Below are 16047 nucleotides of genomic sequence, written 5' to 3' on the forward strand. Positions count from 1 at the left end.
GCATTAAAAGGTTCAACATACATCTCTATGTATTAACTAAACGATTATGTGATTTTTGAGCATTTATTAGAGAAAGGTCTTTTTGTTAACTTTAATTAGTAAACTATATAAACAGGGAGAGAACCATTAAAAGAATGTCTTTTTATGTTTTACGTGTCTAATTAATTACAAGTCAATCTCAAAAATAATTCACATATATGTTTCACTTAATTATGGTTGGAATAAGATGTCTTATTAAATCTATGATTTGCACAATAATTCATAATTATTATTTATACTCATTGATGAAATAGGTGGAACAAGTGTGTTTCAAAAATAAAAATTGAATTTATTATTCAAAAGAAATATTAAACTTGTTCATTCATCAAATAAAGGAATCTAAAAACATAGTTTCTAGAAAGGATTCTAGAACTACTTTAAAGAAAAATAACTCATTAATTTCTTTCATAATGAAAATCAACTATTTCAAAATGACAAAAAAAAATTAAATTGTCATTAACAAAATAAATTTCTAAACTAATCTTTTCTTTATTCAATTGTCTTCATAATTTCCTCTTCGCTATGGTTTCAATGCAACTACTCTTTTTCTCAAAAGATTTTTGCATCCCTAAAAACAAGAACAAATGAAAAATATTATTAGTGACATAATTTTGAATCTAGCATTCAAAAATATTAAAGAAGAGTTTTTGAGTAAATCGAATTTACCCCGTATTTCAAAAATTGAGCATGTGTTATAGCATCATCTTTTATCATGGCCCACATCTCATATGCAATTTCAATAACCATATATCATTCTTTAATATCGTCATGCATGGTCGATAACATGCATTGACGTGCCAGGTGATTCGATCTCATCCATTCACCATATTTTTCATGTACATCAAAGCTAGATGAAAAACTTGGTTCCTCTGGTGGTAGATCACAGATCGCTCCATACAAGTTTTGTGTTCCGAAGACAATGTGAATCCCATCGTACCATCTTCTCATGTGGTAAAGAATAAATGGAATCCTTTGCAAGAGTTTGTCAATAAGGTATGTTTGATTTCCCAAGTTTTCAAGTACATGATCAGGATTAAGAGAATTAACCATTGTTGATGGAAATAAATAAATAAAATATAATTAATTAAAACATATAATAAATATCATATTTTATTTGGAAAAGTAAATATGATGCATGAATGAAATATATATAAAAACACATAAAAAAATATATACTAATCCACGATAAATTAATTTGAAAAGTTAATAGACTGCCTTGGGGTAGGTCAGACAAACTCCAAATTAATTTTGAGATAAATCTCAATTTCATAAGTGAAAACTTAAAAACGTCTTTTTCTCTTTTGAATTATGAACTACGACTAGTTTGGTCAAGATGCACTAGTCATGCTCGAAATCCTAGATACACCTTTGGAGTGTAACCCATTATTTTCAATTAATGACTTAACTCAAGAGTGTGCCTTAGGGTCAGTCAAACTTGAAATACATCACTAATTATATTGTCATAAGAGAAGTCAACCTGGAGATAAAATAAACATATTCGGAAGCCTTTCCTTAGGGAGGTCGCAAATGGAGGCGACATGAGGCCCTTCATATGCCTCTCGGTGTTCAACCAATAATGGAGACCATGAGACTTATTGTCATAACTCCCTCTCCAACTCACTATTTTGGAAAAGTGTGTTTTTCACAAAATCAATATTTTTTAATTTAGTTGTAAAAATAAATTTAATTATTTTTACCAATGATATTCTAATAATTACTAATCCAATTAAGCAAAACAAAACAAAATTGTGCCCTTAATTCTAATTCTAATTTTTCTTTAACTAAGTGAATATCATTTTTATTTTAATAAAATATTTTTCATTAAAATAACAAATTAGACAACTTTAATTTTGATTTACCATCTTAACTAATTAAGACTAAATTTATTATTATATGAATTATCACATATAAGCATATAACAAAATATAGGACGTTCCTAATAGCATATTTCTACACGAATGTAATGCATGCTAATTGCATACTGACAGGTGTCGTATGTCGCATCAAATTTAAATATTAATTTTAATCACTTATAACAGCTACTTCAGTATAGCGGATAAGGGTCGAACCCACGAGGACTAATATTCAATTTATTATTCAAATGACAAAAAAAATTATAATAAATCAAGGGTTTTTGAAAATAGAAATAAAAATGGCAATAAAAATAATTAAAAATAAAGTTAATAGTTAAGAGGTCATTCTCCACAACTAAATACTCATTCAAGCATTTTAATAATAACATTGATCTATATTCTCAATTAAACTATTAACCCCACAAATAACACCTAAGCAGTCAATTATCCCAGTTTCCCTATTATAATTATTTAAAGCTAAGCGCCCTTAATTAACCATTTTTACCAAGCAATAAACCCATTAAGCATGTGATCTATTTAACCTAGTGAAAGCATTACACTTTGTGAAAACAGGTTATTCTAGGCAACAAATTCATTGAGCATGCAATTCATTTAACCTAGGTTCTATTTTTCATCACAATTAAAATACCTATCATAATACCTTAAATGTAATTTATCACTTCTACTTAGAATCCTAAACTATTAGGTGAATAGAAATCCTAAGATGTAATTTATCACTTCTACTTAGAATCCTAAACTATTAGGTGAATAGCAATCCTAAGATGATAGTAGAATAATGCAAAACCCTAATTAGCAGCTGTCTAAACAAGATTTTACAAGATCCATGACATTCAAATAGAAAAATAGAAGCAATTTAATATAAGGGAATAGAAAATCAATGAAAATTATTAAAACCAAGAAATCATATTTAGGGCTTTGAAATCACCCTTAACAATAAGCACAACAATAAATAAAAACTAAAATTACTAAAAGAAAAGGAGTAGAAGAGAATGTCTCTGTAAAAGAGAGAATAGATAGTGTGTTTTCAAATAGAGATAGACATCTATTTATAATAGTCTCCTACTAACTAAAACTAATCAAAATAAAATTTAAAACTTCAAACTTAAACTAAAACTAAAACTAAAACTAATAGATATTAATTTTCTTGTAATATTATTGTGATATCTCCAATTTTCGAATTTGGAGTAAAAATATCTACTTGTTGGGTGCAAAATTGGAGTTTGAATATGAAATTTTCGTATTCCTCAAGAAACTGAATTTTCTCACGCTAATCGTATTTTGGACATATCTCTCTCAATATAACTCCGATTTGGAAAATTCAATACGTTTTGGAAATTTTAGAAACATATCTACAACTTCTATTTCTGGAAGAATTTTCAGAATATGGCTGAAACAGTGTCAAAATCGATCATGAAGTTTCAGCTCTAGCTTTGTGTCAAACTCTAGTTCAGATTTCTATATTTTATTTTCTTCATAGAAATACACAATTTCCTATAAAACCAAATAAATTAAATCAAAATTTAATATTTCCAAATAAAAAATATATTAAATTAAAGTCATAGAAATACCAATTCGAACTTTATTTATTTTTATATTAATAAATATGTATTTTTACTTTTAAAATTCGTTCAAACCCAAAAATCACAAATTACCAAAAATAAAATTAAAATCATTAAAATAATTAAAAACTAACAATTTCTAAGTCTAAGAAAATTAAAAATATATGATCGAAATTGAGTTTATCACATACTGTGTGAGTATATGAATGACATGTTATAATGCATGAAAAAATATTAAACACTTTAATCACATTCAAACATTTATAATAAGTAAAAAAAAGCGGTTATGGTAACTTTTGGGTATTTCTATAAAAATTACAGCACTTGAAAAAAATACATGCAAATGTAACCTAGACTAACTAAGGCTTGATTAAGAGCACTTTGATCTTCAACCTTGAGATGTAGTCTTCTTAAGCCAATGCCACCATTTTCCATATCCATTTTGAATTATACAACTTTTTAATTTTTTTGATCAAGAAGAAAGGAACTTCATTAATCAACTAGCCAAACTGTACAACTCAGCCAAACTGAACAAACACAGGCTGCAAACTCAGCCAACCCAAACTACAAACAAGGAAAAAACCCCACCAATTCTACAAACACAAGCAACAAACCAGTCCACTCAAGCTAATTACATTATAATGTTAGCTATAAATCGTTGTTCCTCTATAGACAATTTTCTATTTTTTACAATGTATAATCTGTGTTGAATTATAGACTTTATCTTAGTGGCAATACCAACAGCCGCCCAAGAAAATCTATCAAAAATACATCTGTTTCGATTCCTCCATCTGTTGTAGACAGCAGCTGCCAATATCATGTTAGTGAGAGAAAACAGGAGACCAGGTTTTCTGCTAGTAAGCCAGACCTTCCAACCAGCAAACTCAATAGACCAAGCTTTAAAAACCATCCAATCAAAGATAAGCTCCATAACCTGTTTGGAGAGATGGCAGTCAAAGAACAGATGGGAATGACTCTCAATAAAGCTACCACAAACAGGACACATAAGTGATTCAATTGGCACACAGAACCGGAGCATATTGTCACGAGTAAGTAGCTGAGAGTTAATAATTTTCCATAACAGAAATCTGTGCTTAAAGATAGTCAATGTAACGCCCTGGATAGCCAAGACCGTTACATGGTGTACTTATAAAGGTGCAAGACTTGCTAATCAAGTCATTAATTTGAAAATGTGTCACTAAACATGTAAAAGCTAAGGTTTAAAAGGTTTTGGTCTCAAAAGACTCATTTCATATATTTAAACTGCAGTAAACATGGGATCCCATACAAAAAAAAAGTTAGAACAGGTTTACAGACTCCCAAAAATACATAAATATCCTCTAGCCATACTAAGACAAAACAGACAATCTCTAGGTTCCATGTCCTTGCTTAGATCTCAACCGTGGCGGCCGAGCACCTGGCTATGTACATTCTGCTCGTTGAACTCTCCAATCAGGGCTGATCTAACTTGCCCTTGCCTTTACCTGCACCACGTAGCACCCGTGAGCCAAGGCCCAGCAAGAAAACATCATAAATATCTTAAACAATGATAACAAACAAACAGTTCTATAAGCATGTATTCCCTTCAGATAATCCTCAGCAGACACTCAGCATACGCAATCAAATACAAGATTCATTCTACCACATATAACACTCATATCACATAATATTCAGGGCCGATGACTTAGGCCGCACCCTCTGTTTAACCCACTGACTCTGGCCCGCTTAAACCGAGCTCAGTGCATAATAAGCTGTCCTCGCCTACCAGTGGCCGAGCCGCACCCTGTGCGCTAGTGAAACCCTTGGCACCCTTAGGCTGTTGGTTCACTAAATGGCTTGCATGGCATAATACCATATTTTCAAGCATTTACATTAGGGAGCCCTTAGTCCCGTCTCATATAATCAATCAGGTGCAGTTTTCTTACCTTTAGTCTATACGGTTATCGAACTACGAGTAATGCCCCTCAAGCATGATCCGGTCCCGAGCCTAAGCTTTTGTCACCTAGCCACAACCAAAGTATAGGGTTTCATAAATACTCAAATATAGGTTTTTGATTACAAAACTAGCTCCCGGGATTCCAAATTCCACCAAGCATAGTGGTGAAACCAAACCCGAGCACATTAGACCACCTTCCCATGCCTAAAACCCTCAAAAACTCATGTGTGCAACCAAGGGCTGTGGCCCCTGAAGCCTAGCCGTGGCCCTTCCCCAAAACAGAACCTACTCCCACGCTGAACCACACACGCGCCGCGGCCCTTGCCTTGGGCGCCGTGGCGCTCCCCCTTGGCCGAGCCTCCTTGGCTCCTTTGCATGCTAGGGCCACAACGCTCTAGAACAGAGCCGCGGCCCTCCCCTTCGAACCCAGATTTTACACCATTCCTAAGTCTAAAACCTCACCTTAAACCACCCCAAAGCTTCCCAACTCCTAAGCAATTAATTTCCAAATTCTTTAGCATGATCTAAACAACATAACTCCCAAGAAAACACAGCCTAGCACACTCTAATCTCCTCCTTTCAATTTCTGAAGCCCAAGTGCTATAAACACTCAAACCAGCCACACAAACCCAATTTAAAACCTCTAAACTAGGAGTTGAGACTTACCTTTGCTGTTGAATCTCTTCACCAAGCCATAACCAAGCTAAATTCCCAAGCTTCCTTCTTAATTCTGCCTTAAAACACCAAAACTATACTTGTTTCAGCACTTAACCAAAACCCATCTAGAACTCAGAATTCAACCACAGAAAGTAGAGTTAGATGCTTACCTTAATCCCTGTTTTAGTTCTTGATGTACTCCTGGGCTAAACCTCCAAATCCTCACCACAAATTCAAGAAATTTCAGCTTGTTCCCCTTAGTTTTTCTGTGTTTCCTTTCCTTGGTTTTCCCTTAAGCGTGAAAGAGAGCTGAGACTAAGTTTAAGTCGGTTTGTGTTTTTCTTCTAAAAGCTTCTCTATATCTAACTTATCTATTAAGTTAATCCCGAGGCTCGGGGTGCCGGAACCGTCCCCGAGGACAAAATGGTAAAATCCCCCAATATTCCCGCCTATACATCTTAACCTCAAATATATCTCCATATATTTATTTTCATGACCCGATAGTCCAAATCGCTACCCGCTATCTAAAAGTACCCCCGACTTATCCAAAGTCATATCTTAAGCCCCATTGTGACTTTCCCCACTATCTGACCCTAGAATCGTCTTGAGTCGTGCTCTGCGAACCTGTCCACATAATAATGTGGTTCTTACGTATATCACATATTTATTTCATATCATATTACCACATAATATAATCAATTATCATATAAACATTATTAACACACATAATTACTCATGGAATCACAATTATTCCATTAATGCCCTCCTGGCTCACTAATCAAGGCCCTTAAGCCTTATTAGCGAATTTGGGTCGTTACAGTCAACCTACACCAAACTGCTCGATGGTAGCCAACCTATTGTTGGCAAAGGGTACTGTTGTACAATTTAGAAGAGTGAAACTTTCCTGATGCACCAGCAGCTGTAATCTCATCACAACTGAATTTTCCCCTCAAATTACATTACTTCCTCCAATACCAGCTTGTATCAGGAGGCAGCTTATAAGACCAGAAATTTGAGCCTTTCAAGTAGATTGAATTAATCCACTTACCCCAAAGCACATCATGCTTCTCAGAAATAGCACATATAGATTTTGCTAAGATGACACGGTTCCAAACAGAACCATTTCTAAACCCAAGACCTCCATAAGCTTTAGGCAGACAGACCTTCGACCAAGAAGCCACATGAATCTTGCTCCTATTACCATTAACTCCTCAGAGAAAACCAAGACAAAGTTTTTCAACTTCTTTAATAATACTTTGGGGAAGAACAAAAATGCTCATCCAGTAGTTCCTCAGCCCAAAGAGAACTGAATGGATGAGTTGGATTCTACCAGCACAGGATAAGTGCCTACTAGCCCAAGTATGTAAGTGCATTTTGAACTTTTGGATGATAATGTCACAATCTTCATGCTTCCATTTGGTTGGTCTCATAGGGACACCAAGATACTTAAGAGGAAAGGTGCCTTCAGAAAGCTGTATCTCAGCAACTATCATCTGTCTGTCCTCAGCAGAAACTCCCCCAAAGTATATATGAGATTTGCTAGCATTAATTTGGAGCCCAGTAGCAGAACTGAAATCCCCTAGAGCACCCTTGACCACTTTAACAACTGAAAGAGAACCTCTACAGAACAAAATCAGATCATCTGCAAAACATAAACTAAGAAGTTTAAGACTCTTACACATTGGGTGAAATCTGAAACTAGAATCTTGAGCTGCCAGTTGGAGTCTCCGAGTGAGATATTCCATGATTAAAACAAACAAGAGTGGTGACATTGGATCCCCTTGACGAAGCCCCTTCTCACCCTTAAAATTTCCTTGAACCCTTCCATTCATAAGCAAGAAATATGATGTGTTTTTTAAGCAAGTCATAATCCAGCCTATAAATTGAGCAGGGAAACACAAAGCCTTTAAGAGATCCTCAATAAACCGCCAATCAACTGTGTCATAAGCTTTGCTGATGTCAATTTTAATTGCACACCTAGGAGAGATAGAAGATCTCCCATAATTCTTGATAAGATCTTGGAAAATCAAGATATTATGAGCTATTGATCTACCTTGAACAAATGCTCCCTGATTTGAACTAAATCAGGAAGGACCCTGGCCAATCTAGAGCATAATAGCTTAGAAATACATTTACAAAGGGTAGAACAACAAGCAATAGGTCTATAGTCCACAACCTGAGAAGGATTATCAGTTTTAGGGACCAAAGACAGAGTAGTATTAAGAAGCTCCTCAGGAATTCTACCTGTCTCAAAAAACTGACCTACTACTCTGCAAACTTCACTGCCAATTTCCTGCCATAACTCCTTGAAAAAAGCAAAGCCAAACCCATCTGGACCCGGGGATTTGGTATTGGGAATACTAAATATAGTATCGCGTATTTCCTTATGAGAGAAAGGCTTCAACAATTGAATCTGCTGGTCTATTGAGAGCTTGGATCCCATCTTTACACACTGTCTATTTATCTTCTTAGTAGCTGAACTAAGGCTACCCATAAAACTTTTTAAGTAATTCAGAAAATTAGAAACCACTTCAGAAAAATTATCCACCACCCTACCTTGTTCAATTATGTAAGTAGCTATTCTATTCTCCTCCTTGCGCTTTTTCAAACAAGCACGAAAATAGGCAGTATTCATGTCACCCTTCCTTAACCAAGTAAGCTTGCTTCTATGAGCCAAGAAACTGTGATACATATGCTCCTGGATTATAAAAGCATCAGCAGCAGCCTTGGCTTTATCTTGAAGAGTAAAGTCTCGGGGGTGTTGCTGAGCTTGGAAAAGCGCAGCCTGATAGTGATCTTTAGCCTGCTAAAATTGCACTCCTATGTCTCCAATATGATCTCTATTAAATCTCTTCAACTTATGTTTCAGCCGCATTGTCTTCAAATAGATAGACTTCAAACCAGTCCCCTTAATCGGCTTCCTCCAACTATCTAAGGCCACCTCATTAAAATATTTATGTTCAGTTCATAAATTATAAAAATGAAATAGCTTAACACCCAAGTTCTTCACAGCCAGAATAGAAATTGTACAAGAGCAGTGATCTGAAACTGTTTCCCAACTGAACATAGCTGTTGTATTAGGAAAAAAATCCAGCCACTCCTCATTAGCAAGAACATGGTCTATCTTAGAATATATGCGAACAGACCCATCTTGATTATTAGTCCAAGTGAAGAATGAGCCAGTGCTTTTGAGTGAGTCCATTTGATTATCAGCAAGCCACTAAGATGAATCTAATAATTCCACTTTAGACACAAGCTTACCTCCATTCCTATCCTTTGTTGTAAAAATTGCATTAAAGTCTCCTAATATAACCCAAGAAGAGGCTAGAAGAGAAAGCCTTGGTAAACTTTGCCATAGGATCTTTCGTTCCTCCATAGTATTGAGCCCATACACAAATGTAGCACTAAAAGGATGTTTCTGACCAGCCATTTTAATATAACAGTGAACATATTGATTTGTCTCCTCTAGAACAATAACCTTGAGCAAGATCTTCCTCCATATGATCAATATTCTACCTTCAGTAATAGGACTGGAATAAAAATCCCAGTTTTGAAATTTATTAGTCATCAACTGCCTGACTTTATTCCCCCTCATTTTAGTTTCCAAGATAACACCAACCCCCACTTTATTCCTACTACAAATATCTAACACAGCAGATTGTTTTTTCAGACCATTCAACCCCTTTATATTCAAGCTCAAGATATTACAATTATCCTAAGAAGAGCTAACATTACCTATTCCTCCTTTCTCCCCCTCTAACTGCTCCTGGAGCACCTCAAAAGGATTTGTCAAATTCTATCCTGTTTCCACAGATTTACTGGCTCCCTTATTTTTACTCTCGGTTGGCCTTTGTTTAGGCAAAGGAACCATTTTCTTAGGTGAGTGCCACTTATCTCTAGCACTCTGGCCCTCAGCAACATTAGAAACTTCAGCCAAATTCTTAGGCAACTCAGGTATAGCACCCAAAGATTGTTCATCCTTGTCCCGCCCATCCTCAGGAGAAGGTCTAGGACGACTGTCCTTCTTAACCCACTGAGTTTTCATCTCCTTGTGGCAATCAGCCATAGAATGACCATAACCTGAACATGTTTTACATTTAACAGGCAACCATTCATAGTCCACCCCTTGTTATGTTAGCTGACCTTGTTCATTCTGATAATGTATAATCCGAGGGGGATTATCTGTGATTTCCACCTCCACCAGAATCCTAGAAAATTGAACTCTAGATCTCTCTCGAGTAAATTTGTCTACCATTATCGGTTTTCCTATCGTACTAACAAGGGCACTAAGGCATTTTCTTCCCCAATACTGAAGGCCTAAATCATGTAATCTAATCTAAAGAGGCACTGAGCGGATCATGTGAAATGCACTTAAATCAGTTGTCCATGGGCGAACGATCACTGGTTTTCTATCGAAATGAAGAATACCATTTTCCAACACATGGTCTCGAGTAGCATCATCATTAAACTTGACCATAATCAGTCCCATTGTCATCCTGGCTATTTGGGCAATCCCTAGATGACCCCAAACCCTTTTGATAAACCCTTCATACACAGCCATTGGAGGGTTAGCACCAAGAACCATACAAATGACAGCAGAACTCCAATTAGCCGATTGAATTTTCACTTCATCAATATCAACCTGAGCAATCCTATTACCATCTTTAAACAATGGTTTAGCATATTCAAGTTTCTGGTCACAAAATGAAAGTTTCCCTGTCGAAAATTGTTGTCAATAAGTTTGAGCCGAAGCCTGAAAGTCTCCTGCCTCCACTTTGTCCGCCCAGCTAGAGGAGGTAGCCCTTTCAGAAGCCTCATGTGCATCAGTTTGGATTTCTCCACCGTCCGTCACTCCCATCACCGCATCATTTAGGGTCACGCCCTGAGTCAGATCTTCACCATTCATGTACACATCTTCAAGAATGAGTCCATCCTGATCATTCTCATCTTGGATTGAAGGCAAGCCCTGAGCAACCGATCACGTCACAGGCTTCCGAGACGATTTCTTCTTCTTCGCCTTGGAAGAGAGGGAGCCGCGGGAAAACCTTCTTATTAAGTTACAACTTTTTAATTATTTTAAAAAAAATTTTAAAATAATTAAACTTTGGGTTTTAACACCCAAAAGTTTCTAAGGCCCAATTTGAATTTGGGTAATTTAATTCAAAAATAAAATTAAACAATTTAATTTTAATAAATTAAAATTTAAGATAATTTTAATTATGGAAGATAACAATTAAAACATTTTTAATTAGGAAAAATAATCAAAATTATTTCAATTAAAGAAATTTATAAATTAAAACCATTTTAATTAAATTTCTTATTTTTTAATTAAATGAATAACTAAAAATAATTATGAAAACAACACACTAGGGTTTGTATCACCTTAGGTTGTACCAAGGGTGCGACAGGTGGAGGAGGCTCAGCTAAGAGCTGGCTGGGGTGTAGGCAGGCTGCAGTTGGGGCACGGTGGCTGGGCGTAGGTAGGGGTATTCGTGGTGTGGTTTTTCTCTAATCTTTTGGACCGCACTTCATAGACTTCAAACTGCATAAACCGCACTGTAAAAATGCGGAGTGGTGCGGTGCGGTGTGGGTAGTTTATACCTATCGCCAAATAATTTAATAGTTAAACATTATGATTAAGACATGTTGATAATAAATCTCATAACCATAGAGTGTTTAACAAAATAATTAAATGTACAACAAGCTAATAAACTTGAAGCAAAATAATAAAAATATAACAAAGAAAAAATGTAATATAAAAGTAAATATTTTAATTAAGGGGGAATATCTTTAGATTGAAGTGAATATGTGTTAGCATCCTATGAAACATTATATTTTTTTCTAGATATTGTGTATATTATATTATACTATAAAAATAGTTATGCATTAACTTTAAATGTAGTAAAATGGAAAAAAATATAAAAAGTTAATATATATAATGACGCGGTGCGGTGTGGTGCGGTTTGATGCGCATTTATGAAATTTAAAACTGCAAACCACACCGCATCGCGCGGTTTGGCAAAAATACAACCCACAATCACACCATGAAGGGTTCTAAACCACAAATTGTGGTGCGGTGTAGGCGGTTTGTGCGGTGTGGGCAGTTTTATGAACACCCCTAGGCGTAGGGGCGCGGTGTTGGGCGCAAGGGTGCAGCTGGCAAACACGCACGAGCTGGGCTGGCGCATGTAACGCCCTAGATAGCCAAGACTATTACACTGTGTGTTTATAAAGGTGCAAGACTTGCTAATCAAGTCATTTAGTTAGAAATGTGTTACTAAATCTGTAGTTGAACTAGGGTTAAAAGCTTTTGGCCACAAAAGATACATTTCTGATAATCAAACATTTTTATATGGGATCTCAAAAGTAATAACATTAAAAGACGGTTTACAAAATTTCAGGATAAAAGTACAACTACTAGCCACTCTAAGGCAAAATATACTTTTAGGCTTTTCCCGTCCTGTACTACTCCTCGGTCGTGGCGACCGATCAACTGACTATGTACATTCAGCCTCAAAGCTCTCCATCTCAGGACTGGTCCACTTTGCCCTTGCCTGTACCTGCACCACGTAGCACCCGTGAGCCAAGGCCCAACAAGAAAACACAATAACAGAGCATAATCACCAGTCAAATAATCAGATAGCCCATACAGCATAGTCATAAACTCAGCAATCCAAACATTCACTATAATCAAGTATTCAGCATACCAAGATCATTATTTCACATTAATAACCAATTCATGTATGATAGCGAGGGTCTACTCCCTTAGGCCGCACCCTCTATTTATCCCACTGACTCCGGCCCACTTAAACCAAGCTCAGTGAATATCAAGTTATCCTCAGCTACCAGTGGCCGAGCCGCGCCCTGTGCGCAAATATTGATTACAGCACTCTTAGGCAATTTATCATATGTCCCATGGCATAATACCATCTATGACATCATACAGATATAGGGAGCTTTTAGTCCCAACACAATCACATAACCGGGTGCAGTTTTCTTACCTTTGGATTCCGGTAGCTTTGATCAATAATGACAATCCCTCAAGCACGATCCCTTCCGAGCCCTAGCGTACACCTAGTCTCAGCCATAGATCAGAATTATCACCAAACTTCAATCCCAAAATCCTAACCTCAGGACCAATCCCGAGCCCTCGGGAAGCCCTAATTCCACCAAACGGGGTGGTGGAATCAAACCCCGAGCCCCCGGTCAAAAACCCTAGTAAATAACCCAAAAATCCTCTTCTGGGAACAGGGTAGCGCTACAGTGCCCTAAAGTGGGCGCTACAAACAGAGCCCAAACACCCTCTGACCATAAGGCCTAAAGCTGCAGCGCCCAAAGGCTAGCGCTACAGCACTAGTCACAACACGCCAAACCTCAACCATACCCCAAAGCAAGCCTACCAACATCTCCAACTCACCCCAAACAACCTAACCATATGAAACTTAAGCACATGCACCCCAAAATAAATGAATCACCATGGTTGAGTTTGAAGCTCAAAAGCTCAACAGAAACCTAACAATTCAAGTGACCAAGTTCAGAATTTCTTACCTTCAATAGAGAAATTCGACCTTAGGCTATCCTTCACACTTCCTTAGCTTTCACTCCTCAAAACTTCAGCCTTAATTCCCTAGAATTTCCATCAAAACTCAGCTCAAAATCCATTTTAACACCAAATACCAAAAACTGAATAACAACCTCAAAACCTTACCTTAATTGGATGAGTAATCTCTGCCAAACCCTCAAGCCAGATCAAGAACCCTAGTGTTGAGCCTTAGCCTAAGCCTTCTCTAAATCTTAGCTCTAAATTCTAGAAAAAAATGGTGAAGAAACCTCAAACTGAGAGAGAGAGAAGAATCTCCTGGTTTTTCCTTCTTTCTTTTTCCATATTCTTTTCTTTTTTTCAGACTTCCAAAACTTTCTACATATTCCACTAAGGCAATAAAGCCAAAAACAACACTTATCTGATTTTAAACACCAAAAGACCAAGCTGCCCTCCCAATTAAAACTAAGCTTTTAAACACCCTAAGGGCATTTTAGTCATTACTCCCAATTCCCGCTAATTCCTCGAGTGTCTCTAATATTTACCGCTTACTTCCCAACACCTAACTAATCATCAATTATATTCCTCAATATCAAATAATCCCCAATATACTTCTTAAATTCCCATAAATACCCCCAGGCTCACCCCGAGCCGGGTATAAATCCCCGCGGTGACCTTTTCGCTAAACCGCTCACTAGGATCGCCTCGAGTCACAAGCTACAAATATATCCACATAATAATATGTGGTCTCAACAATTTATCACAGATATTTACATTTATGCCCTCAACAGGCCAAAATTACGAATATGCCCTTCTAACCTAATCAGGGCCTACATGCATACTAATACACATAGTCATGCATCACAGATATCCAAATAATCATATAAACATGCTTTTAGTCATTTAAATCACATATAATCCTGTTATGCCCTCCTGATACACTAATCAAGGCCCTTAAGCCTTATTAGTAAATTTGGGTCGTTACAACTATCCCCTCCTAATGAGAATTTCGTCCTCGAAATTTACCTGAATAATTCGGGATACCGATCCTGCATCGCTGATTCAAGCTCCTAGGTCACTTCTTCGACCCTACTATTCCTCCACAGTACTTTAACTAGAGGAATTGTCTTATTCCGTAGAACTTTATCCTTTCGATCCAAAATCTGAACTGGTTGCTCCTCATAAGCTAAATCTGTCTGCTATTCCAAGTCTTCATACCTTAACACATTTGTCGCATCTAAGACGTAATTCCGGAGCATAGAAACATGGAATACATCCTAGACTCTTGACAACGATGGTGGCAAGGCTAACCTGTAAGCCACCTGACCGATCCTTTCCAGGATCTCAAAAGGTCCAATGAACCTAGGGCTTAGCTTGCCCTTCTTTCCAAATCTCCTTACCCCTCGCAGTGGTGATACTCGGAGAAACACGTGGTCCCCAACCTAGAACTACGCGTCCCTACGCTTGGGATCAGTATAGCTCTTCTATCTGCTCTGTGAGGCGAGCATCCTAGCTCGGATCTTCTCAATAGATTCATTTGTCCTCTGAACCATATCCAGCCCCAAATACTTCCTCTCACCCATATCATCCCAATGAATGGGTGATCTACACTTCCTCCCATATAACATCTCATAGGGAGCCACTCCAATCGTTGATTGGCAACTATTGTTATATGAAAATTCAATCAACGGGAGATACTTACTCTATGACCCCTCAAAGTCGATCACACACGCTCTGAGCATATCCTCCAATATCTGAATTGTCCTATCAGACTTTCCATCAATCTGAGGATGAAAGGTTGTGCTGAACTTCAACTGAGTTCCCATAGCCTTCTGCAAACTACCCCAAAACTTGGAGGTAAAGATAGGATCCCGATCTGACACTATAGACTTAGGAACCCCATGGACACGTACGATCTCTCTCACATACAACTCTGCATACTGATCCACAGTATATGTCGACCTCACTGGAAGAAAATGGGCTGACTTGGTGTATCTGTCCACTATCACCCATACCGTGTCATGAAGCCCTACTGTTCTGGGTAAACCTCCCACAAAATCCATCGTAATATCCTCCCATTTCCACTCAGGAATACCAAAAGGCTAAAGCAACCTTGCTGGTCGCTGATGCTCAGCCTTCACCTGCTGATAGGTTAAACATCTGGCTACGTACTCCACCACATCCTTCTTCATCCCGGGCCACCAATATAACGTCCATAGATCCTGGTACATCTTCGTGGTACCCGGATGAAGTGAGTACGGCGTTGTATGTGACTCATCCAATATCTCTCATCTGATCCCCTCTTCAGCTGGAACATAAATCCGCCTCTGATACCAAAGCAAACATACCTCATAAATAGAATAGTCCTTAGCTACTCCCGCTAAGACATTCTCCCTAACCTCCTGTAACTGAGTGTCTACCAATTGACCTTCTTTAATCCAC

At 37.2% G+C, this 16047-nt stretch overlaps 1 protein-coding gene across 1 annotated transcript; it reads right to left on the reverse strand.

The window, feature by feature from the left end:
* Positions 1-542: 542 nt before the first annotated feature.
* LOC133785209 (uncharacterized) lies at positions 543-9660 on the reverse strand. The gene is made up of 8 exons (XM_062224461.1): positions 9327-9660; positions 9076-9215; positions 8196-8868; positions 7446-7707; positions 7114-7259; positions 6075-6138; positions 4211-4458; positions 543-607 (listed from the first exon to the last, which is right to left on the reverse strand). Exons 1-8 carry the CDS (start codon positions 9658-9660, stop codon positions 543-545), a joined length of 1932 nt encoding a protein of 643 aa, XP_062080445.1.
* Between the last annotated feature and the right edge of the window lie 6387 nt (positions 9661-16047).

This window comes from Humulus lupulus, chromosome 6 (genome assembly GCF_963169125.1).
Source record: "Humulus lupulus chromosome 6, drHumLupu1.1, whole genome shotgun sequence".
NCBI lineage: Eukaryota > Viridiplantae > Streptophyta > Magnoliopsida > Rosales > Cannabaceae > Humulus > Humulus lupulus.

Excerpts from the sequence above, each read along its gene's own strand:
- LOC133785209 (XM_062224461.1), bottom strand. The coding sequence starts at position 9,660 with ATGAGGGGGAATAAAGTCAGGCAGTTGATGACTAATAAATTTCAAAAC. Across the intron at positions 7,708-8,195 it reads TTGTTCTACCCTTTGTAAAT|ATGATCTGATTTTGTTCTGT; the intron begins GTATTTCTAAGC and ends TATGTTTTGCAG. Across the intron at positions 6,139-7,113 it reads GAAGCATGATGTGCTTTGGG|AATTAAGAAGGAAGCTTGGG; the intron begins GTAAGTGGATTA and ends GTTTTAAGGCAG.